This window comes from Ptychodera flava, chromosome 8, assembly GCF_041260155.1.
Source record: "Ptychodera flava strain L36383 chromosome 8, AS_Pfla_20210202, whole genome shotgun sequence".
Classification (NCBI taxonomy): Eukaryota; Metazoa; Hemichordata; class Enteropneusta; family Ptychoderidae; genus Ptychodera; species Ptychodera flava.
The window spans coordinates 14,859,576-14,887,312 of record NC_091935.1 but is presented as its reverse complement, the minus strand read 5'-3'; the positions used below and the strand labels follow the sequence as shown (position 1 = coordinate 14,887,312).

The 27,737-nt window shown below is 34.6% G+C and overlaps 1 protein-coding gene across 3 annotated transcripts; it reads right to left on the bottom strand.

Annotated features, from left to right (window-relative positions):
• Positions 1-642: 642 nt before the first annotated feature.
• On the bottom strand, positions 643-27,698 carry LOC139138581 (dynein light chain Tctex-type 5-B-like). Of its 3 annotated transcripts, none has more exons than XM_070707015.1 (4): positions 27,497-27,698; positions 13,478-13,617; positions 8,847-9,057; positions 643-4,456 (listed from the first exon to the last, which is right to left on the bottom strand). In XM_070707015.1, exons 2-4 carry the CDS (start codon positions 13,603-13,605, stop codon positions 4,253-4,255), a joined length of 543 nt encoding a protein of 180 aa, XP_070563116.1. In that variant the 5' UTR covers positions 13,606-13,617; positions 27,497-27,698; the 3' UTR covers positions 643-4,252. The 3 variants fall into 3 exon arrangements, with proteins under 3 accessions (XP_070563116.1, XP_070563117.1, XP_070563118.1); XM_070707016.1 differs by having other exon boundaries at positions 13,478-13,613; positions 27,497-27,679; XM_070707017.1 differs by lacking the exons at positions 13,478-13,617; positions 27,497-27,698 and adding an exon at positions 11,888-12,187.
• Between the last annotated feature and the right edge of the window lie 39 nt (positions 27,699-27,737).

Below are 27,737 nucleotides of genomic sequence, written 5' to 3'. Positions count from 1 at the left end.
TAAAAAGTTGACTTCTCACCACAGGAAGTTTTAGACAGTGATCTTGTAAATACTTTTAATGTTCACATAATCTCTCAAAAGTTCTGCTTGTTCGTGAACCTAGCTAAGCTTATTCCTGTATAAGCTAAAACTTTACTTTTGCTTCAGTCTGTAATCTTATGTGTTTTACCTAGAAATCTGCCATATTGAAAATATGGCCGACCGCCTGACACTTTAATGACTCACTTAGGCAGCACAATCATATTTAACGTCCCAAGATATTATAGCAATAATAATTTGAAGGCTGTCGGGTAGATTAGTGAACATGAGCGGCCAGTGATTTCTGTGGATACCCAAGAAATGCCAAGCAATAAGTGGGCTAGTCCATAATAATAGGTAATATGTGGAGAGGCCTACTAGTTGTTAAATATTTCAGATATGCATTGTAAAAGTTTGACGGTCTGAAAATCTGTCCCTGAGGTGTATTCTAACAGAATGGAAACAACGCTGGTTTGCAGACCATTGCACAAGAACTTCAAACATCACATAGTATAGAGTTGTTCCAACAGATCTTGGTCCACTAAATATTTCAGGTCATAATCGTGCTGACATAAATCATGACCAAAGTATTAAAATCAACAATAAAGACCCAAAGACAATACATAAATTTTTGGGATATATTTTTATTTCATTCAGTACATGATCTTTCACAAAGTGCTTTGTTGTGCATGAACTCTTGTCAGTATATCCTAGACTAGCCGACAAATTTCAAGCTTGTTATAACAACAATCCAGATAAAAAAATATGTACAGACCTCTTTTGTGTATATGTCTAGTTACATATAAGTTACATTACAATCCTTGGATAAAAAATACACATTATTTTTGACTTGTGCTATATTCTGGAAGGCTTCTTCAATTATTTGTATTTATATATGAATAATTAGACAAATATGTGTTTTATATTAGAACAATTTTTGGAATGTGATGTCGATATTTCAAAACTACACCATTGCACATTTCTTTCACTGAACAAGTGGATAATTTGTTACTGTCACTTTTTGTCGTAAAATTTACTTTGTGAGAACTAAAAACTTTTAAGATTGTGAACTGACAAAGAACAAAATCATCAAAATTTTGATGCAATCTACACCTTGCTAGTGACCATGAATTCCAGCAACAAACACAAAACTTGGCAGGGTAAGTTCAATGCTACATATGCTGTGGTTACCATTGTAGAATGTTGCTCTATAGTATTGCTATACCACAGAAGCCACGACAAAAATTTTCATGTTATACATTGAAAAGAAGTGCTAATTTTGGTATGTAAACAATGCTCTTTTGAATATCAAGGGCTCACGCTGGACGGTGTAAATCGTTTTTTCAAAGTTTGATCATGAAAGCTTGTGTTAAAAAGCCAGCAACAGCAGATCAGATACCGATATTCGCCTGTAAGTTGACCATAACAATGGGCGCCCTCTATAGGCCAATGATAGAAATGTTTGTGACTCAAGATCTTGGCATTAAAGACTTGGCTTCATCATGGTTCCACACACTTTGTAACAATGGTAGAATAAAATCTTTGATTAAACCTCCTTGATATATGTAAATTTAGACTAAAAAAGTGTTGAGAACTTCAAAGTTCTGACTCATGAGAAATGACTTGCATGTCCCGCTAATAATTGACCTTAAAATTATAGTTTTTGTGCAAATCTACCATGAGAGACAGTTGCATGGTCACGGGTCACTTACATTACCAAGGTCATGTTACATCTGAGAAGTTAGAGTTCGTAAAATTAGCTGAATAAAGAAAATGTTTAGTGTTGACAATGCTGTGATTGTCTTCCAGGAGAAATAGTTCTATTACAATACATCCTGATTGGTATATTGACAACATAACTTGCAAAGTGCTCATGGAAATCATACTTTTACAAACGTATCATGATCACGCAGGAACACTTGAATACAATCAAAACTTAATATCAGGCAACAGAACTACCCTTTTCACTTATGTATATATACCAGCATACATTGTGCTGTTTCTCAAAACAGATTATCTATTTCAGAGAAACTGCAAAACGTTGAGTGTCACTGTCAAATACAAGACTTTTCTTACAAACATTATGGAACAATTGAATCATGACATACAGGCACAGTCGGTTCAAGTAACGGTACTAAACCAGTCGCAAACAATCTTGCATAAACGTTGCATTGGCAAAATCACGATTGCATAAGGATGAAGGACGGATGGTCTTCTATACTAACAATTTAGAAATACTTCTGGCACTGCATACGGGCACTGTTAAGTTTTTTTTTAAGAGGATGGAGATACAGAATCTGTCACATTGCTATCGTCTGCATTACAATGTTCTATGGCAAATTCACAAGAGTCCAATGTTTACTGGATGTGAAAAAAAAGCTTCAAAACAAACCCAGTGCTTTTTGGGTGAAACTGAATACACAACTGCATATCATACTAAGAGGAGAAATATATACCTTGATTACTGAAAGCAATGACCGCAGGTACATGATGGATAATATATTCAAAATAAAAAATGCAACAGCTTACAGTTGAACACAGTATCCATCGATCAAATACATGTAGTATATTATCAAAATATGGCCTTTTACGGATATGCTAGTTTCCTATTTCCATAGCAAAGAAAACCACTATGACCTTTCACCTTTCCTGATATATTACCCATCATGCTTGGCAAGCTCAGATAATGTGCATAGTAGTGGAAAAATGATTTCAACATCACAAGTCCACCAGACTTTTGTAAATTGTATGTCCTTTCAAGGATAAGTTTATCCTACTTGGAATAATGGATAACAGTTTCCTTACGCAAAAGGTAAGGAATTTCTTTTTGGATGGCAACGTAAGTCTTCCTTTCATCAATACTGTAAGAATTAATTTGAATGTGACAGTTTCTACAAATTATAAAAAAAAATTATAATCAAGCTTTCAATTCTAAAAAAATTACAAAGTACAGTGTTTATCTTACAGGACGGAGTGAGAAAAGAACTGGAATATGGAAAATCAGAGCTGAGAATTACAAAAGTCGTGTTTTTTTACAATTTGTGTTATGCTCTATTAAATATTGGGACATGTACAAAATATTCAAAATACACACATATGTACATTTCCAAAATCAGATGCAAAAAGTTATTGAAATTAAATGCATATAACTGACAAAATTTCTTTCTGCTGGCTTTAATATATCAACAGAAATTTCCATGAAAAAAAATTACTTCATTGTAAGGAAGTATTGCTTGTTATTGACCCTTATACCATATTATAAGCTTTCTTCTGTATCTTCTACATAGTTGTGTCTTTTCAAACAAGAAATGTTGACTGCCTGATGTTAATTAAGTCTATTTCTTCATCTCCCCAAATTTTGTTTATAAAGCTGAGATTTCTTTCGTAAAACCCCTTCTTTTTCACCTTGACCTCCTGGTAACCTATGACACCTCAGACAGTAAAACTTGGATGATCAGCGAAGATTTCAGAAAAATTTACAAACAAAGAAGGCAATTTTTCGAAGCGAAAATAAATTGATATAAGTACACTGCCATATAATATAATTAATGCTGTATGCCTTGTGGTACATCAAGAAATGTTCGCAAATTCGATCTCTTTATTTTTCTCCCAGCATGCCTGTAGAAAAGACCTGTCTGTCCCACAGAGGGCGCTGGTTATGGTCATTTGAATTGGTGGTTGTTAACTTTAGAAATAGACCCTAAAAAAGATGTTTTAGACAATGACAACTCATGAAAAATCAGTGTTTTTAAATTTCAACACATCCAAATTCAGAAAATATTGAAGGAATTCACAGTGACATATGATTTTCAAATATTAAAATAACTCCTAGGAATGATTCCTTTTCAAATTTTGTTGGTTGCAGTTGCGCACAAACACACAAACGAACACAAAAATCAAATTGTTTGCAAGGAATGCTCCAGGAGTAATTATTTTTGATCTTCTGTTTGTGTAAGGTTATATCTTTCGTGGAACACCGGGTGTACGTTAATACACCGTGCCTCCACCCACACGGTGGTTAATACTATAGCATATGTTGGTAAGTTTACCACGGTACATACACTGCCCTCATGAGACCAGAGTTTGGGGTCATATAGGGTCAATATTACAGAGCATCCTGGGAGAAAAAATTCCAATTCTTGCCGCATGCATTTACATTGCAGGATAATCAAAAAGAGGTTTCAGTAAAAGTCAAACTTGGATAGGAGAGACAGATCACTCTAGCTGAGTCGATCTATTCGTAGTAAACTCCATACACACTACCGATGGCAAAAAGAGAGTTGTTTTTATATTCATATGACGAGAAAGTGTCATTTTCGGGGTCCCACAGACAGCGACTTCCCATCCTCATGCCTTGGTCCTTGAGCTGACCTATATGTATAAGCACTATCACTTTATATCTTTTCACTTGTAAATCCTTCACCCGTGCTTTCACCACCTTTGAGAGAAAACAGAAAAAGATACAAATTAAGCAATCTTTCACAGAGCTTTCCCCCCAAAAAAGTTAAAATTTTACATTTTTCTTTCATGTAGAGTACAGTGTATGCTATTTCAATGCACAACAAATGCTCTACGTCACACTACTTTGAAAGTTTGCTTATCCCACTACAATACTTACGGGAATATGACCAAAGAGTAGGAATTATTTATGGGACAAAATCATTAGTTTTTTTATGTTAGTTTGGTCATTGGAAGCAATTTTGAGATATAAAAAATCATACAATGTATAAGTACAGTTTTAAAGACTACTTTGCATGTAGACGTTACATATAAATATGTGAACAAAGTAGTGAAAAAGCATTCATTTTCACATAAATACATTTTAAGATATTGAATTTTGAATTTTTTTCAAGTCAATTCTTTTTAATTTTAAAAAATTCAGGTTCTTGTTCTTATTAAAAAATCATGTTTAAATGTTTTTATTCAACTTATTAACTCAGCCTGTTAATAAGTGATGATAAATGTTATTGTTGACGACTGAATTTTTGTTCAGACAAGAATTCATTTGTCATTTGGAAATGCTAATACTTTACATTTGAATAGATTTAGGGGATGAAAAAAGGAATATACTTATTTTTGAGAATATGAATTATGAGAATATTATCATGACTGTTGCTATTTACAATTATGTGAAACAAAGTACGGTATTTATCTATTGACACACAGGACTGCATGTGTGCAGATAATGATGTTATTTATCTATTGACACGCAGGACTACATGTGTGCAGATAATGATGGTATTTATCTATTGACACGCAGGACTGCATGTGTGCAGATAATGAGTTTTGGTTGCTAAACAATGGAAAATATTTCCATAATCAGTACATCTATCACGTAGACATGGAAACATAAACAACAAATATTAAATGAGACTTTGTTCATTTGTGTACATTGCACAGAAACATCTTTTCATCATTCTTGGACTTTTTTACATATTTTCTCTTCAAAAATTTGTTGAGAACATAGTGGTTTGTCTCGCACAGTTGTCAGCTAAGTGTCCATTTTTTTTTGAGGGCTTGACTTGCTGAGGTCAGTTCTAAGTTGACAGTTACAATCTGGTTGAACTGCACTTTGAAAGAATGTGTACAGTAGCAATGACAAATACAGAAAACAAATAGGAAGGAATTCAAACTGATATGGGCAACGGCGGTGTCTATTTGAAGAACACTAACATGTTATGCTTTGTATTTATCGACTCTGTCCTTAGAAACAGTGATATGCACACAAACGTGTCCAACCAACTCAGGTTTTGGTCACACCACAAATACTGAATCTGTTTCAACCTTCCCTATGTGGGACTGGAAAATGGACTGCTCCATTCACAAACACATGGGCTGAACCAATATTCATTGAATGAAAGGGTGATTCATGACAAGAACAAAATAAAGAGCACAGAGGTCATTGACACTTGGTAAACAATCGTGTTAGCAACAACCTACATGTAGCAACAGGTAGTTTCAGACACCACCCCTTTCCTCTGATAAGGAGGTATTGTAAATAATATCTTCTGTTTATTCCCTGTTAGGATTACTCTGACAATCATCTAGAATGTCTCCATGACAAGCTATACTGTACTATTCTAATCTCATGAGAAATTCATTTAAAGTATGTTCTTATCGGTCTATATAGAGCGGAATGCACATTGATGTCTAAAATGCAGAACTTACTAGCAAAGTGGGTAAAATGTTTTTAATCTGTCTTTTTTCCCCTAATTTCTACTACATGGTCCAAATAAATGTTGTTAGTTTATACACCATTTCAGAAAGAAGCCAATTTCTGCTCCAAATTACAGCGTAGTATTAAATTAAGTCAATTTAGAATTGTGGTATTTTGTACTGTTTCTTTGCTTTGTCTTGTGTAAATGTATGCTTGAACATTGTATTCATGTAATTGAAGACATTCAGAATAATCACAAGCACCATTTCAAAAGAAACAATGACTTAGGTATAAATAGCATTAAGATTTATTCAAATATTCCTATCACCATAGATGGAAGAAGTGTGTCTTACTGTGGCTATGGTATAACATTCTAGGTTAGTTTGACCTGATAACTTTCCAATTACAAAGCCTCATAGCATAACTTTCATACAAAGTTGTCTTGGAAACTAAAACCACACAGAGATGTCATCATACCAAATCAATATTTTCCTGATCTTCGTGATGGCAAACTGATTAACAAGATACATGTAGTTACAGCACATAGAGTACGCTGCAATAGTAACTTTCGTGGCTGCTGTTTCCATCGTCTTGGTAATTAAGCTTTTTCTGGCAGCTTATGAACTCTATAATTTGCTCTCATATTTTGTACATAAAGCTCTACCTCCATATATCTTATGGTGTAGATTTCTAATGTGTGATGTATCCAATTATATAACTTTTGTTCTTGAGATTTGTGAGATGCCAAAGATCTAACTTTATATTAATACTTTGTCCTACAATGAATATTATAAATTATAATTTTTGTACTCTGTTCATTTTCAGCCTATGGACATGGTCTGTATGAATTTACACTTAAAGTCAGTGGCTAAAGTTTACTATTAAAATATGAAGACAAACTTACAAACTGCACACAAATTTCAAAACACAGATTAATAATTGATTAGGTTCATCACACTGCAAAGTATAAGTTACAATAATTTCTTGCATGTAGTTCTGTTTAATCTGATTACTGTGCTTTGGGATGTTTTGGCTTTATCTGTGAACTTTCACCCAAATTTTTATCTACATTTGAACTGCTCACCCCATTACCCTATAAACAGGTCCAATCATCATGGACAACAATAGGTTTGGGCCAAACCATGGCGGTGAAAAGGTTAGCTGTTAGTCTACCACATGGGACAAACACTTATCCCAACGGAGACTGTGATGAAAGCGGGTTGAGTATGTTACTATGGGAATGTGTTCTTATCACTGGTTGCAACGGATTTTGTCAAAACAGAAATCAATATCATGTCAAAAAGAGCAGTGACATATTTTGATGAAACAATGGAAGACGTACAGAAACATTATGAAATATTACTGACATTTCCAGTATCTTAGATGGAAATACAGTTAAAAATGTATTTCATTCTGGTGACAGGAAATTAAACTCTTCAAAGAAAAGATAATAGTCCAAACAGTTAACATCATCTTGGAGAAATATAAGTTTAATCAGAGATAACAAAACGAACACAAAAATTGGCGGATTAATATACTCATATGAATATGAGAAAATAATTCACAGTCTGATATAACTAAAAATCAGATAAACTGGCACAGTTGAAATGTACAGCAATTTCTCATGCAGTGAAGATTTGCCCTGGAACTATGGGAATGACTGGGGCCATGATTTACATAACAAAAGGTCAACAACCAATCAATTGTCGGCTTGCTCTAACTGTCCACTGTTTGACAGATACTTAATTGTGTTTGCATGAATTGTTTACAATTATTGATCAGCAGAGCCATTTTAAACCAGTACAATACTGCTGTAATTAGAGACTAGAAGGGAGTGACTGCAGAAGAGAACAATCGTTTAGGTGACTGACTTGTATCCTGTCCTGGCAACTTGGAATTTTTTTTGAGAAAATATTTGGCGTGTTGAGTACTTTGCAGGGGGCACATCCTATCGTTAAGTAAGTCGGTAGCCAGTGTTTGTGTGAATGTGTTGTTGATGGGCAAACAATTAAGACCCACTTTCCTCTATGTTTCTCATTCTGGCAATAGAATGTAGCTGTCGGGGATTTTTTTCTTTGCTGCCGCACTGACAATCACATTGAAACAACATGTGCACATTAGCAACACTTAAACCTGTGGACTGGACTGACAACACAGCACTGGTCAAACACTTTACGCCATTAACTCCTAAAAACAAAAGATAAAGTGGTCTGTCCAGAGGTATGTTTGCCTTCATGGCATAACCACTTTTTGAATTCCAACACTAGGGTAGACACAGTCATGTTTGTTGTTCTGTAACAGTACTTCCAAACAATTAACTGTGTCTATATTTCCCAAGGAAACCACAAATGTTGTTTGAAGTTTTCGTTACAATTATCCCTGCTGAACTTCATTTAATAACTTTATAACTGCATTTTACCACAGACCCTTTAGAAACCTTTTTCGAGGGTCTATGACTTTTACCTTTCATTTTCACTGTGGCTATGAAAATAACCAAACGTCTGCCAGAAAATTTAGCTTTTCTCAGTAAATACAGACAAACTTTATTGCTTTTGAGTGAAATGATCTTTCACAATAGTCTTTTAACACCTACTCCTACACAGTACCATAAAGTCAACAAATCGTATAATTCAAGTTAAACTGAATGCACGTATACATTTAGAGTACTCACCTCTGATATTGTTTTTGTCATTTGCCTACAGAGCTCTGGCTCATATTTTTCTTCACTGAGATAGCTCTCAAGGACATCCTTGAGTATATTTTTCACCTGTACTACCGGGAACTTCTTGTTCGGCTTAAGCTGGAACGTTGGTTCAAGTCTGACCGGTGGCCCCCTCATCGGCTCATGGGGTTCATCCATGAAGGACACTGTACTCACTGAACTGTAGGTAGAAAAGAAAATATCAAGTTTGATCTAATTAATATTATACCAATTGGGTTAAAATAGCGTTTAACTTAAAATAGATGTACTCGGCTTTGTATTGCTGCACAGAAGTATTTGTATACTCATCCCCTGGTAGGTTTAGTTTTTTACCATTTCAATATACACTTCTGTTTCCTGAAATCAGAGAAGTATTTCCATGGAGATGAATCGGAGAGGGCAACTAGCATCTGGTATTTCTTCCGGTAGCAGAAGAAGGATACTTCACAGTTACAAATGACGGAAAAGCCTTCTTCTCTTCTGCCTGAAAGAACCTATTGATATTCTTCATGGCAAGATAAAACAGACTCTACAATCCTGAGTTTACAATCTTGATGACACTTAGTATCCATACTGAAAGACTTTATACATCATGATATCTCCAGACATCATTATTAGTCAAGGTTTTAGTTAAGGATTCATCTCGTTATTTAAATTTCAATACCTTTTTAAATTTATATTACAGAGGGATCTCTATTCTATTACTTTGGATGAAATATGCATGTATTTTACATATCCATGGAGGACAGATTATTATTTCATAGTTGAATGACAAGCAACTTACAATTTCACATTTACCTTGAATGTTGAAAGATTTATTTGGAGGAAAGTTATCAGAAACGTATGACAGGTTTCCTTTTACTTATAACACAATACAGAAATAAGGACCTGGTTGTTTTATAAATTGATCAAAAGAAATTTACCTGTTTCATGAAGGTGTTAAATTGTGTAACTTTCCCAAGATTCATCTCAAATTTGTCACATTTAATCATTAATAAAAAAAAATAATAACATAAATAATAATGAAAATATGGAAATAAAAAAATTCAAATACAACTACTTTTTTGAATTGAAATTATCTGGCAAACTGCTAGTCCTGTGCCAATACTTGGCCACCTTCTACACATTTTACAAGCTAAAGATGCCCATATAAATCACAAATGACTTACTGTACTGTTCTTAATATTTAGTCTCGATGTCGATACATGTAATACAGCTACAACTCCTTGATATAATATTTTTGCCAAAACCAAGCATTTTACTAATAATCAGAATAACTATTTCAAGCAATGGCTTGTTTTCCAATTGGTGGTGTCAAATCCTTTGAAAAATAAAAAATCTTTTTTCCCTTACAGATACTCTGAATGATTTTTGTCTGATAATATCGGAAACAGATATTGACTAGATCAACTGCCGAGCTATGCAACAGGTGGTTGTTATGACAACAGACATTATGAACTATGACACCATGTTGGATTGACTTCAGTACGAGTCAAAATAAATATTCCGCTTCCTTTCAGCATGCAAGAATACGATGTTGGCCCTCTGATTCATGTAGAAATCTGGTAATAATGTATGCTACAACTTAATTTTCACACATGACATCATCCATACCTGACATTATTTCAGTCGATAAAAATCTACGAAGGATATCAACCGTCGACCGGAGCCTCAACCCCAAGCTGTTTGCCGCGATAATTCATCCCAGTGACTTCCATTGCCTCGGAATATTTACTGTAATATACACCATTGGTGTAAACACAGCAAAATTGTCATAGAAACCTCCACACACCTTGCTGAAGGGGTTGTTATTTTAACCCTTTTAGCAGCTATAATGAACTATTCTCACTTTTCAAGAAGCCCTTACGCAATATTTACTAGTTCTCTTAATGGAATTTCCCTTCAAAAGGGCGTTACTGGAAAAATGTCTGGCCTATTTGGTTCCTCTATAAATTTTTAAAAATCCTGTTGAACAATTTCAGAAATGCCCAACTTTTGGTTATGGATTGTTTTGGTTTTTTGTGAGTTCGGTTTGAAATGTTGACCTGGAGATAGTGTGCCGCGGTTGCTATAATTAGCCCTCGCCCAAAATTTACTGAGTGTGGAGGCTTGTGACAACTGGCGTATTAATAGCTGTAGATCTGATCCTTGTTTGACTAAGTGCTGCCTGAAATGTTTCAAGCATACACAATATCCAAACTCACACACTTGTCACTTCATTAAAGGGAGCAAAAAACCGCTGATATGATCTTCAAAAGTCAAGTTTATAATCCCAGAGTCAACAATACTAAAACAGCGATGTTTGTTAATATTTTGTGGCATAAAAAAAACTTGAAAATTTCACGAAGCAGCCTTATGACTAAACATAGAATAATGTTTGCATACATAATTCTTTTCAGTCACTTGTGTATGTCACCGCTTGTTTTATAGATGAACGAAAAAATCAATACTGGTTGCACCGGTAGTGGCCAAGCTTTTGTATATACTCAACAGCAGTAACGAACCCCAGGACCTTTAAATCTGTGACACTGTGCAATAGTTTTGCCAGTTTTGCTGCTCATGATTTGAAACAACTGTCATTGACTTTGGAATATTGCTTCATAATAAATAAACAAACATGCACAGTTAAGAGCAAAAAAACATGGCAGATTGTGTCGTTAAGCCTTCACTTTTCTTCATACGGTAGAAATTTTTTTAAACCTGCATAAAGCTAGATTTCACTCAAACCAACAAAAGAGCAGTAAAAATGTTTCCAACTCTTGTTCAATCCATTTTTTGTAGAGCTAAAAGTTATTTAGTTTTTTCCAGAATAATATTTTTGGGGCCAATATTCAGTTGCTAGAAAACTCTGGAATGGATCTATTAAAGAACCCGCTCTGGGATGAAAGAGCCATTTAGACAGCCATGCACGGACATTAGATGGAGACAATGCACACAGATGACACATTCCAGGCTTGAATAGCTTGCAAGTGATTTGGTTGATCTGGAAAAGCAGCACGCTAAGAGCTCACCTAATGCGACTGTTTGCACTTTGCCTGACTACATTTGTGGGTGCGAGATGATTGGACCGGCGGTCTCCTATCTTCGGCGGTACTACCGACGATTTCTTACGCATCGACATCTTCCCTGTGTCTCGCTCCTGCTCTCTGGATTGGCCGGCGCCCTGACTGCCCTGCGTGAATCTCATGAGAGAGGGTTCCTAACTTTTGGTGCCTACACCGGACGACTCAGCTACTATCTACACCTGTGCTGGAGATTTAAAGTTCCAACCGACTTCTGGACCTATGGCATACCTACCGGCCTTGGTAACTACACTACAACGACAACACAATAAATTATAAATTTGTCGGCCAGTCCAGAGTCCAATCGGACTCCCCATTCTGTTTGCATTCAAATAATGTCATTCTGGAGAGGAAAAGGTCTCTAAAAGATACATCCATCATGCATGAAGTAACCCTGGCGACAGCAATGTCAAAGGTCACCTCTTTGACACCATATGAATATCTTATAAATTTGGGATAAATAAATAAATAGCTTTTGTTCAATTGGGCAAGACAAGTCACAAACAATTAAAGATTAATACAGAATTCAATTTCAAATGATGCTTGCTACTTTTGACACGGTACTGGCCACTCTCACTTTGTGGTCGTATTTACTATTACGGTTGAAAGTTTTATTTTTTTCACTGAAAATCAACGATCTTGAGTATTATTAAAATTCAGCAAATCACAAGTAATGTTGCTGAGCATCCTTTAAACTGGACAAATAAGGTCGATAGATCCTTGACATCTGGATTTCATCTTTGTGAAAAATTTATCTATTTGAAAATTCTATGAACAGCAAAATTATTCAGGGCAATTATATTCCAAACGAACAACCAGATATGGAAAAGGAGAATATTTCAGAACAGAATTAACAATGTTAAGCATAAAAAGAACTGTACATGTATCATTTGATTATGAAACTTAAATATTTGAAGGAAAATACCGTCATTTTACAAAAATTTCACATTCAAGCAAACGCAGTCTGAGTAGAGTATGCTGTGGAAATGTTCTTATTGGCTTTCGACACAAACCTGTGGAAACCACAATGACCAACAAACATCAACGTACACACTCTTATAACAGGAAATATTTTGTTCCTTTTTGTTGACCAATGAAACGCTGAAAGTGAATCTGCAGGAAACATAGACAATGAAACTGACCGAATATGTATATGCTTGTGTTCATTGTGGCAAAGAATTTTTCGATAACTAATTATTCAAAGGATTTGTTTTTCTTGTATCACAGAGTTATATTACAAAACTGATCAGAAAATCAAGGATAGTGTTATTTCAATTCCTCTGTACTTGTAATTATTATAACATTAACATTAACAAATTTTCTGAAAAAAAAAGTCACTCTCTAGAACTGTTTGCCGAAAATTACTTCTTCATTTTTGGATTCATATTTGGCAAAAATTGACTTGGTATGTACTCTAGGATTTAAATAAGACTACAGAATATCACAATATTTTTAAATTAAAAAAAAGTTACATAAAATATTGCATATTGACATTTTAAAACACTCTCCTTGTTAACGAAATATTTTATCGGTGCTTACCCGTGTTTACGTGCGCTTGCGCCCGGTCGTCCATACTCGCTGCTCATGAGTGACGAAGCACTGCCGCGTTTCTTCAGCAGTCTGGCTGCCTTGTCCCTCGCAACGTCTGAAGTCTGTTTGTCTGACATCCTGTCAGCTGTCTAGAAAAAAAAATTGGCAAAAAAAAGAAAAAAAAAATTGAAATGATATAAGATTACTCTTTCTATATGGAAAAAAAAACCTCAGCAGGAAATTGTCGGCCGTTTTTGAAACAGTCATCAATGGATCAATAGAGATTTGATTAAGTTCTGGTGAAATGAATACATGTCTGATGGTTTACTTTTGCTGCTTTTTTCAAACAACCACCGCTACATCTGAGGGCCCTGTCATTTCACCAGAGGGATGGCCATTTCTGAAAGTAGACACTCTCAATCAATATGGTGAAAGACATACTGCAACTTTGAAAGGGCAAGAGCTCAGTGTATGTGACACATAAAAAGGGAAACTTAAGATATTTTGGTCATGGAGCCAGAAATCATTTACAGAGAAAGGTGAATTCAATTAGTCATGGCATAGACATTGATTAAAAACATTTTGTTAACAGTTTGTTTATACAGGAAATTGACATTCATTATAAAAATAAAATGCCTTTGAATGTTCAGGGTATTCATTCAATGTACTGCACGTTATTTGTATTTGTCATGTGTTTATATTCATTCCATTTTTAGACTTGTAGCTGCAGAACTCATAATCATTTGATTACTGCCATTACAATATTGTGAATTCAATCGTGTTTGGGGAACAGCTTAAAACAAACAGTTTGCATGTATATCATGTAGGGTACTGACTGTGTGGGTGATATTTCTTTTTAATAAAATGTTAAATTGTCAAAAAAAAATTATGACCTTCAGTGACAAATATTATAGGTTATCAAGCTTCTTTACCCCCTTCACCCCCAGCTCCCAGTATAAAGGTCCAAATATTCAATAGGATTGGGCCAAACCATTGTGGTGAAAGGGTTAATTCACTTTTCATTAAATTCTCCAGGGTTTGTTTGACCAAGGATCATTATGCAAATCATCGCCAAAGTCTTGAGGGCGTGTTTCCACAGATTGAGTAATATTCCTTTGGATTGGTCAATTGATAATCCAGAGTGTACATAATTTATCACATTGTCAACAGAGAATCGACAATTGATGAAAATATTGATCTATTAACTTGAAGTTAAAAAGACAGTAATTCAAGATTAAAAGCAGTGGCTGCTCTTTAAAAAGCTGACAAATGTTTGAACAACAGCGCAGTAAGGACGGGTTGATTTGCTCAGTACATGCCTGGCACACCCACAGCCTGGGAATAATTACTTTCGTGATTTCTTTATCCCGCTGCTATGGCAACATCATTTCCATTTTTGTATACTTTAATTTGTTGAAAGGAAATGCAGTTACAGGTCCATTAGACATGAAGGAAAACTTGATGTAGCGCAGTACGCCTATAAATTCAATTTCTGATTATTTTGTATTTAACATTGAAAAGGAATTATTTTGAGTGAAGTAAGGATAACAAACAGTTTATTGCTGTCTTTGTGCATTGACTACATTTAGTAACAAATGTATACACGTTTTGAAAATATCAAGATTGGCTTTATTATTACATGTTGCATTCCAGCGCATATGAATGATGCATTTCAAAAATCACTGTTTTCACCAAGTCGGCTCTGAAGGAGTGTGGCCAAGTCATCTCATTTGATTTACATTTTAACGCTACATGTATTTAAGTAGATTTGTAATAACAATAGGATATGCAAATGAAGAATTGCATATTGATGTGCTGATTGGTTGTTGCTGTACAATTGGAACCACATGGAGAGTGTAAGGATTAAGGTTGAACCACCTGGGCGTTTGGAAAGGGGTGGGTCAAAATACACTAAAGTTTGTGGAGCAAAATTATTGAAACACAATTTTCAGCATTGCTGTTTTTCAAAACATTCTGCCAAACTACAATTTCTTCTGCAGAAGGAATGTACGATGTACATTGTACATTCTGCTAATTCTGAGAATAGTGAAGGTGCACAAAGACTTGTGTGCATCCCTCATTCTGAACCCCCTCAAAAGACATCCGACCGTATTCAGTGTCGCTTATGGTCAGCAGGAAACCAGTGTTCTCCCCAGAGCTATTATAGAGTGGTGGCCGCCACTCTATAATTTTTGGTAAACAATAGAAACTCATTACCATAACAATTTCATTTATTGTTATGCAAATTGGCCGCCACTCTATCAGAAAATCCTGGGGAGATCACTGGGAACAGTTCACTTAACAATGAAAAACAAGACCACTAGGGTTTGACAATATTCTACTGTAACAATGTTAAACAAAAAATATCTCTGCCACTCAGCATTTTGTTCTAAATATTGAATGTATAAAAGGGATTATTAGTATCTTCAGAGTACGTGTTGTTGTTTTTGTTGTTGTCTACTGTAAATCAACAATCAAAAATAAATATTGGCCAATAAACCAATAAAATAATACATTCTTTTGTATACAGTGTGTTTTAGAAGATGAATATTAAAAATTGATCAAATTTTGATCAAATTCAACAAAATAAACGGAAACCCTACCATGCAGTTTTAGTTTTCAAAAGGGATAATAGATAAGTTAAGTTTACCCAAGATGCAATGCAATTTGTTTAATTACACTGCTTTCCAAGTACTGCTGATGAATGCCACGGTAAGGTCAACGAAATAATGTCTGTTTCAGTTTAATCAAACTTCATAGCATTGAGTTACATGCTTCAAAGCATTCAAATGTGACACGTGTCGATACAACTGTGGGTTTCCATAGCAACAAGGCTAACATGATCTCTCCTAATGCTGTACAGTGAACAGGTTTGATCTGTATGGCAGTAATTTCTGAAATATCAATACCCATTCATTGTCCATCATACTAAATTTTTTTCTCTATTTGAATATCTTCTGCAATGTAACGATCAATAAATTGAGTAAAGATTTACTCGCAATGACAACTATGTGACGGAGCCTGATTAAAAAAAAAAAATTTATGTCTCAAAAAATGAATTTATTACAATGTTGAGTCTGTAATTCTGCACAGTTGACTTGATGTGTCACATTTGGGCAGCAGCTCTTCTGTTGGATCAATTATTTCATCATTTTGAATCTAAGTTATAACTCTGCAGAAATTGTGCTCACAGAGAAAATTATTTCTGTACTTTTCATCATATTTTCATTCTAGTTATCTGAATATACATGTACCGGTAAGTTCATTCAATGGAAAAAACATAAATGCTTTTCAATAGTCACTCTTCAAAAGAAACAAAAAAATGTATCTCGCACTCAATTTTGTCTCTGCTAACATACACATGCTTCATATCAATAAAAAGCCATTCTCCGCATGAAAATATTAATATAAATTGCATAAACTTCAATTCTATAAATTTAATATTTGAAAACATGATAATGAAGTGGGTGAGAAAGCTTAATGATCAGATCTGAAACAGCAAATTTTTACAAAAATACATTGCTTGAATCTTCTGTAAAATGAAAAATTTTCAGAGAGCAATTATTTGTCATATATACATCACAAATAGAATGCACACTTAGGTGATTTAAAGTAAATAAATTTAAATGTCCGTTGCTAATGGAACGTTCAAATTTGATTGCGTTTAATGACTGGATTCATAATTTTAATTTTTGTTTATTGACATCTACCCTGCTTGTGCAGTATTTTCTCGAGGGATTTCTGTCAGTATAGTGGCAATTTGCATATCAATAGAAGTATAGACTGCTTTTTTCCCTACAAATTAGAGGACTAATCTGTAGCTCATGGGACTTTACACACCTGTACAAATTCAAAGATTTGTCTGACGGTGTAATGTAAAAAATGGAAAGACCTAATCCCAGATAAACTGATGGAACAGCCAAGGGTTGTTGCCATCTATGATTGGTCCATTTCTCAATTTTTCTGTGAATTTGCAGGACAAAAGTATGATTCCAAAGAGCCACTTGGTTTCAATTGCTATGTTGTCTGTGATTGGTCCATTTCTCTGTATTTCTATCTTTTGACCAATTGATGAATCAATGGGACCAGATCTCTTCCAATAAGCTATTATTCTCATGTACTGTAGGTTGCACCACAGTTTGACTAGTCTCTGGATAATACGTGGTGCTGTTGCCTCCATGTTACTGTAATTACCTGCTACCAGTAAATAAAGTAGCGAGACAGATTTTGCATATGAGTGCTAAAGTTTCTGATGACAATAAGTTTATGACAAAGAGTTTATGCAAAGAACTTAAGAAATCTTTTCAAAATTCTTGAGTGTCCCAACCTTAGAATTATCACACAGATACAGCACTGTGCCGTTATTCATCAGTTTAATGTTCCTATAAACATATTGTGGATCGATTGAGACATTGTTACATTAGTATGGTAGCAGTTCACATCAGTCCATAAAGTGGGAAATGCAACTTTCTCTATAGAACATATCACCTCTTTTAACCCTTTGAGTGCTGTAATTTTTCCCGCCAAAATTTTAGTGCAACATTTTAACAATTTTTGTTAATTTGTCTATAATTTTTCTGACAATTTTGGACCAAAAAGACATAACATTTCATTGGTTACAGTTTTCATCTAAATTTTGGCAAAAATCTGAAACAATTTGACTGGAATACATTTTATAAAGGCAACAAAAAATGACTTTGGTGCTCAAAGGGTTAATGGTTCAATGTCTGTCTGTATGCGTCACTCAGTCGTTCTTGGGAGCCACAATGGAACTTTTAGCAAAATGGTTGCTTGATTTATACCCTAGCTTCTGCAAATACAACATTTATTTTTGTTCTGCTGAGCTAAAGGTAAACAAAATGTTTGCAAGAATTCCTGTATTACTAGTGACTGTCTTGCTAATTGTAACACAAATTAGCGGATGGGATTTGTGTTTCTTGAACCCGTTGCATAGCAACAGTTGGACATCGTTTATATAGGAGGCCACAGAAAGTAATTTAAATGCAATGTTGTTTTGCGGTTTTTCATTCCATTCCAGAGGAGTGTCACAGCACATTTAGAAGAAGACCATGATGCATTGCTTCCATGATTTATGATGTCATAATTAGTTGCCATATTTAAGCAGCTCTTGTAAAATTTCACAGACTTACGCAAACTTTGTGGATATATTGACAACAAAAGATAAACAAATGTTAGACACATTAGGAAATATGGGGTACATTCACACCTGCTTTAAAATCAGAATACAGTACAAGCTATACAACAGTAAACGTCTTGCAGCCTTTAACAGAGTAAAATACTGTATTGTATTGAAGATTGAAACTTCGCTACGGTATTCTTTGTTAACTCACTTCTATTGATATTTATATACATTGATCATTCATGCATTTATAAATATCAATACATACATATTCATTTTCATTTCTATTCATACATATTATTTTTGGTGTTACTTTATGTGTATGATACATTTATTATAATTTTTAATCTGGATCATGGAAAGGGGTTCAATTTCAATATAGGACTATGTAACATTGCATTGCATTAAATTACATAGTCATTACATTACAAAAAATTGGCCAATCACACAAAGTGTTGCAACAGTATTACTATTGCTTACATTACAAAAAATTGGCCAATCACATAGAGTGTTGCAACAGTATTACTATTGCTTACATTACAAAAAATCGGCCAATCACATAGAGTGTTGCAACACCATTACTATTGCTTACTGAAACCATAGACAGCAGAAAGGGGTCTTCCCCCTCTACTGTCTATGCTGAAAAAGAAATTTCAGCCAAAACAAGCGTAGACTGGAAGATCCATCGCTCAAGGATGCTCCTACGCTCGCCTCCTCTACGACTGGACACGGTCTGTAAGATTCCTGACTGGCAACAGAATTTTGTTGCGACCAATCAGATTTCGTCAAGAAAGTTACGGTATTGGGAGTAAAGGAGGGGAGCGTAGGAAGAGTCCTCGAGCGGTGGATCTTTCAGTCTAAAACAAGCAAAGGCCACTACCATAAACTGTTTGATGTCGATACCTGTGGTTAAATACATTGTCATTATTTGTTATGACAAAAGTTTACGTCTTCAACTAGAAAAAAGATCCTTAAAGTATGATGGCAGAACACTGCAAATCAAATAAAAGTTCATAGCTTTCCTTCTTTAAAGTTGGAACAAACAGAGAGTGATAAAATTACTATGAGAAATGACTGTTCATGGTTATGCTTCGAAAAATGATGTCATTAGTAAATTTGGACACAGTTTCCAGTGTGACTGCCTTGGTTATACGATGTATTGTATATTTGATTGTTTATATCAGCCCGCTTCATTATTGAGTTTTTTCAATTTCATGGCATCAAGGTATTCACGGATACTTATGAATGTATATAATTTTCATCCATGTTCTTTTATGACGGTAAGCTTACAACAAAGCCAGCATAAAGCCCTCTATCAGGCAATATTATGTGGTGGATTCTATCCGTACCAGGCACACATTGTTCACCAGATTACACAATTTGCAAAACAAATACATACATGAAATAAGTCCCTGCTCGAAAATTTTCAACAGACTGCGGCGCTGCTTTTTGCAGACAGTTGTTCTTTTACTGTATATGAAAACATTAATGAACCCTAAATCTTATTTTTCACTTTTAAACATATGGTCAGTTAAACATTCTTTATTGACATACTGAGAAGAATAAAAATTTTTGAAAATAACTCTAGTCTTTTGTGCTGATTTGCAATTGTCTTATGCACAGATGACAATATCTCTTTCAAATTGTTGCTCAACCCATAAAGAATCATCTGAAATACATGAATATCAATATACAATAATTAATGTACATTATCGAATTCTTCATGGTGGAGTTCATGTTTTACTGGAGTAGCTCAGTCAAAAAAGCGAAATATCACTTAATATGTCGCAAATTTCACAAACCACTGGTCAGATAAAAATTTGGCTGACTTTTATGAAAGTCTGACAATGTTGAATTTAAAACTCTTCTCTCAATCAATACAGAGTAAAAATATAACAGTAATTTTACTAAATTATTTAAATACAAAGTTTGACATTACCGGTACAGTATTTAGTTTGAGCCTCATGGGTACTGATAAATTATGTCCAGTCATATCACCAGGTTCCCATTGGTATGTACATATAAATATAATCACATTAGAAGACAACGTAAATAATACTATCCAGGGTTCCCAAAGTGTTTACCTTTAGAAAAAACCACTATACATATATTATAGATACATTGTCAGCTGCAAATCATAACTGGAGAGTTTAGACGTTAATTTGAAGAGACAATTTGCCTTCTTTTCATCACAAATATTGTTAATGAAAGCACACAAACGAATGTAAAGAAATTGCTACACTGTGAATTACCCCTAGTACAACTGAATTCATTGAGTTGCCTTTTGACACTTCAATTATAAATACTTGACAGTCTTGATGTAGAACTGACAGAAAATGCTGTAGGCCCTCTCTCCCCTTATTGACAGCCATTAAAACATTCGTGAGTTCTTTCATTCTGTACGAGTGTAAACTGATTAAATTGCCATGCCAGCAGCTCTCTTAACCCAAGCCCTCTGATCAGTCACTGCACAGACTCAGCTGGTGGCTGGGCATCATACTGGTCACCATGGCAACCACTGTCATGGCTTCCATAGGAACTGTCCTTTATAGCCCAGTTGATAGAATTCAAGGATACCTTTTGAAGCTTTTGCACTAAAATAAGACGTGTACAATTTGAAAGGAATTCTAACACAAAACTGCTATTTCATTGCCATAGCAACCCTTAAAAATGTCATTGATTTCCACTCACCACTCTAAACACACACAGTCGTGGCCTTATTCAAAATGGTTGTGTTAGTGTTTTGAGAGCATCCACCTGTACTGAAGTACCATTATTGTATTTAAACTTGCAACTTGAACATCTTGTCAAAGACCCCCTAGCCAGACTGTACAAATACACTTGGGTACAAAAGCAAAACAAATAATTGACTACTATTTGTTTTACTTTGTAAATTTACAAAACCGACATGTCTGAAGTTTCATGTTTCTTTTTCTCTTCCTTTTTCACTTACACTTCATTGAATAATTCATAAAATCATGTAGGTGTATCACATTTATCCAGGAAATGAGCAGGAAATCTGGCATGCCGCTGCAAACATACACCTTTTCACTTCTATGTCTTCATTCATACTTTGTAGGTTAAATTACTTCTATCTCTAGTATATTTAAACTACGTAGCTTAAATGTTATACAATCCATGCTGAGCAACGAATTCTACTGACATCAGAGTAAATTTTGATTTTGGTTTGAAAAATTTTAAAATCGGGTATTTTGTCTTTTTCTGACAAAAATACTGCATTCGAATCTTTTCTGCTGTCACTATAAGTAATACATTCATCGTGTCTTATAATAAACAGCCTATTTGTACAACAAACATACATCTTCATCAAAAACATATGCCATAGTGACTTCTCTACAAATTTTTTATCTCAAATAGGATGTTGAAAAAAAAAATATATATATATAAATAATATATATATATATATATATATATATATATATATATATATATATATATATATATATATATATTAGTTCACAAAAATTATGTTGTTAAAGTTACTTCATACGATATATTGCCTGGCAACCATTCCTTGTCTGTCACTGACACAGTACTGTCCAAGGCAGATTTTGGCATCAGACAAAGCTTCTGATATGAAACTATGTAGGCAGTTTGAAAGGTAAGTGGTTATTTTGTTCAATACAATGTAATAGTAACTTGTGTGAAACACTTGTTTATCAAATTTTACTCTGTACTCTGCTTAAATATGACAAGATTTCAGATTAAGACATCACATGACATAAGGCCTTGCTACTTTACCTTTTGTATGACTAGCATTATCTTACAATATTGACATTGCATTTTGTGTAAATTAACCCCTACATGTACATTTGCCATACCTCACAGTCATTTTTATAACGCTGATGCACGCATGCTATTACTCCTAATTACATACATGTATTAAACCGGTCAGATGAAATACTGTTCTTAATGGTTTCAGTAATTGGGCATAGGAGAATGTAAAATAAGATGACAGGGATATAACACACACCTGCATTTATCACCACACATAATTATAACATAATGGTAAAATGGACAAAATATTACTTAAAATAATGATGCCTGTATAATCCAGACTTTTCCTCTATTTAATGTCTGAATAAAAGCAATACAATTTCCAATGTAAACATTTAGACCTTATACCTGCTGTACTCATATACATTGTGGTCCATTTTACAAACTTTTCTATGGGAGACATACAATTACATTCTTAAAAGTAAAAACTTAGCTCAGACCCAGATAAAACCCCTTTTTGTGGGTCTGAGAACTGAGTAACTATGGTACGAGTGCAATCATAGGGTCATATTCTGAAGAGAGTGAATATAAAAGAAATGTTACCACTTTTGTGTCCAGTGTAATAACAACAATGTATTGTATTTATCTGAAACACAAAAATGTTTTCACAAAAACGCCTGAAAACAAACTTGTTTTTCGTGAGTTTTTCTGGTTGTGAGTGTTGATCTCCTTGTTCACTGCCATAGTAACAATTTAATAGGGGGAGTGGGGATGTGGAGTCAGTGCCATTGAAGGCATATTACATCATGAAGCTACTTCTATAGCCACACAAGAATATGTTGCATGGCAACCATACTATGAAATACCTCTACAAAATTTAAATAGCAATAATTTACATGCAAATTAGTCAATGTTCTACATAGAAACCAAAGGACTAGGGTTTTTTTCCAAACAGCTGCGAGGTCCAAAAATCAATATATTTCAGTTAAGGGGTAGGATTTTAGCAATTCACACTTTAACCTATAACTTATTCTTAATGCCCTTAAAATTACTCAGTTAATTTAAATTCACAAGAGAGAAATTTGTGCATCACAGGCAGCAAACGCACATAATCTTATTCCTAGCCACCAAGCACTTACACAAGCTGGCGTTGTATGAGGTAAACAAAATATGAACCACAACATTAAAAGTTAGTACACACCACTAGATTTTGAATTTTGTCTTGAAATAATATTTATGTTTTCTCTTCAAAAACTATATTCTTGAGTAGTGTGGAGCTTTTTATCTGAGGTACTAAAGCAAGATGGGGCGACAGCAATAACCTAACTTCAACAGCATTGACATTATAGAATCCCATCATCTGTTCCAGCAAAACTAATGATAATCAACCTATGAAGGAAATCCAACATTCTATTGAATATAACCAACTACAGTGTGCAGTGCTTTTATCTGGCAAATTCCAGCCAAAATTGTCTGGTGACTTTTTGTCAGCTATTAAAAGTACCTCATCAAATTCAAGATTTCTTTTGAATTTAGCCATTTTGAACAATATAGTTCAAAAACAATAATGATATGATCACCATGAAAAGTGACTTGCAGGAAAATACAGCCACACTCTTAGTATGCAAAGCCATTGAATGTTGACATATCGTCAGGATATGCAGAGTGTGTTGCTAATCAGCTGACTTTGCATTCTGGGAATGTTCATTTCTGGGACACAGCATAGTTTAGAAGGCATTTCAAGTTTACACAAATTATTACCCAGAGTTAATGAATCCATTTTGTAGCTGATCCACTTATCCACCATTCTGCTTTTTATTCAAATAGGAAATGTTTGCCATGCAATTAACTTTAATCTATTGTCCTAATTGGTATTACTGTTCAATCACCAATTAACACTGACTTTTGAACTTCTTCAATCCTTTCTGGAGTGGTTTCTCTGCATATCAACTAACACTACCTGCAGGAGATATTAAGATACTAAATCTCTGTAACAAAACAATTTTTCATGAAAAAAAAATATTTCATTATTCCATGCTTAATATCCTTGTACTAAGTATACCCTATATTTTCCTGAATTTGGGGGATTCACACAAAAATGTATTCATTTTTACACGTTGTTAAGATGTGCTATGGGTAAAAGGAGTTAGAAAGACACCCTCAATATATATATATATATATATATATATATATATATATATATATATATATATATATATATATATATATATATATATATATATATATATATATATATATATATATATATATAACCATGACTTTGTATCTTAAAATGAAGATATCCTGTTTATTAAAATGAAGAGTTTGCCAATGTGTTCAACTGTTCTGCATTAATCTTCAACCTGGATTTTGCAAATCTGTACTTATATATCATTCTTCCGATAAAGTTTTCTTGTAGTGTATGCAAAACAAAACACCGTGCATGACAGACTCTTGTCTTTTCTGTTTTAAGAAACAACAAACTACCTCAAACCATGTGTTATTTTTAGACACTTCCTACCATTAAGCAGCTATTGTTCTTTTCCTTTCTAGTGCCTGATATTTGCCATACAGGTACATCTCCTACACCTGTAGAAGTCACACACTGAACTAATGTCAGTCAACTTACAACAAAACATGTCGACTTTGCGCCACCAGACATTGGACTTGGTCTCATTGTTCCCTGGAATCAATCTTAGTGGGAAAATCATAAACCACCGACTGTTCATGTTATGCTTGGATAGACAAACACAGATAACAACAGCATTACATTTCATTCATTATCAAACAAAGTGTGGTCCTTCCATCGCCTTTGTCTGTTAATGTTTCTTTGCTTCCATAAATTTCATCGTGAAAAATGTCACAGAAGACACGTATTCTTCTCTCTTTCTTTGAACATATGAGTTTGTCAGCCTTAGACTATTGTAAGAATTGCCTTTTCCCTTTCGTTTTCAATAAAAAAACTTCTGCATTTTTTCAGTTCAATACAATAAGACAATGGTCTGTGTGTGGTCAATTACATGACTTTGTTAAAATTAATTTTAAAATACCTGGCTGCTAATCAACATAATTACATCAACGATAAGCTTGTATCGACCGTATGTTGGCTTAGGTTTGCAGTAGGATGTGTTAAGAAGCTGGAAGGGAAGTGCCTAATCCACTAGTGTACTGGTCTTTTGACATTATTTGAAGTTTGGGGATTAACCTTTTGATGTGAAGGATTACGATTTTTTTATAAATATGTGACCCTTGTATCTTGTAAATAATTAATGTTTATGTGCAGTTGTATACAGAATGCATACTGAATGACAAAAGAATAGACAGATTATTGCAAAATGTAATTTGAGTCTACTTCTGATATCAGTATATATATGTACATCCAAGCACTGAGTCACTACTGTATTTAATATGTCGGACAAAAATAAAAAATCAAAATTGAAATTTTTTTAAAGTTTACTTTGCTACAGTTCTGGTAATACTGTGATATGGCTGTAATGTAATATATATTATTATTATTACTGTTCATCTTTTTTTATTACTCTCAGTAACTCCATAGGTTTTTACGATAAACCTCTTTTCATGGAGGTTATATATGTAACATATCTCAAGTTTAACTGAAATTGCTTGGCAAGTGCAAGATTACCGAAAGAACTCCATTCTCAATTAGCTGTTTTAGGATTCTAATGAATATTTTCAGCGTGGTTCATTATCATCATGGTATTACTTTCTCTATGTAGTGCCATCATTCACTTTTGAAAATTGCTGTCTTTAAACATGCAAGCCGGAGAAAAAAATTTACTTTAGTATAAGTAAGCATTATCAATAAACCTCAAACAGAAAGAGAACACTGAATATTAGTATACATTTTTTTATCTATCATTCACTTCAGGGACAGTATTAACATCCAACACAAGAGGTCACATATACAACGGCACAAGCAAAGACAATATCCAAACAAGTAACAAACAACCAGGAATCAATAAACAAGGACAGAAAAGACATGACACACAATAGTTCCCAAGTGCACAAAAACACGTTTCTGGAGTTATGTATGTTGTCAAATTATTCATGACAAGTCGACCTACTTCTAAAGTTTCTTAGTCTCTCCTTGAGACCAAGTGATCTGTAGAGTTCTACCATTCACAGGGATGTCATTTTAGTGACATGTCCGCATTGTTGATATCAAACTCAGTTGAAAGACATACAAGACTTATTTTGTGCCCAAGCTTTATCTCGAAGGACATCTACAAATCTACAAGGACTCTAGTTGAAATTCTTGTCCATGATGGCATGAAATTAAGGAAGGCCAGTGTGTGATCCGCCGCATGTCCGTACATTTTCCGGTCACTACAGATCGTTGTTTATGGCATTCATCCATGCCAAGATATAATGTCAGTTTGTTACATTGGTGATTAGATGCAATGCCATATCATTGACTGTTGTTGTATGGATTCTTTTGATCGAGGGTACATTTTTGAGGCGACTGAGTGAGCTATATCTGACGGTTGTGGAGTTTCCGTGGCTTTCCCACTTCACAAATCTAAGCCCTAGTGCCCGACAATACATGCCCGGTTGTCTCTCAACGTTGGTATGAACGGAAGGCTTAAAAACTTTGTGCTCGCAAGAAAGCCTGCTGGTCTTAACAAATCACAGCATTTCAAAGCTTGACCCTAAGTCGATCGATTTTGCGTTTCATTGGATTCCAAACGTGTTGTGTCCCCCTCCCCACGAAATCTAATAACTTGAACTTGAGTGTGTTTTTCTCACATCTTCGTCCCTTTGCTTGAAAACAATCACAAACAGAACTGATAAGGTTTTCACATGTGTGAATTGTTGCATATAATGTTGCATTTGTGTCCCACAAGTGTCCAACACACTCGGCCTTCTTTGAACAAGGCTTCCTTGGTTTCTATTGATCGTTCGCGGTTTTTTTTCTCGGTAATCACATAAATACTCGCGTTTGACTTTCACCTTTTAGTCGCCCAAGTCTTTGGTTCTTGACTGTCGCTGTCACTTCACTTGGAAACTGTTATGCTATAGTTTTACACCAGTTAGCAACAGTAAATGAATCTGTGCTTAGCAGCTGATTGAAGCCAGCCACCTGTACGATTGCTCTGGTATACATTTACCCAACAACCGGCTAAACTCACCTTTGTACGGTCAGGGAATCACTCTGGAGGCAATCTCGGGCACTTCCTGTCAGTTTATTGCGAATCTTGTCCCGAGGATGGCGAAAATTCTGCTTAGATTCCTCCGCAGAAGCCGTGTCTTAAACGAATATCAGGTGAAGCGATCAGGAACGTGGGTTTCCTGGCGACTGTAAACCATTTGTTGATTGACAGCGACGGCTCTGATGTCATTTGCGATTGGGCAGGAGAACAGCGCCCCGCC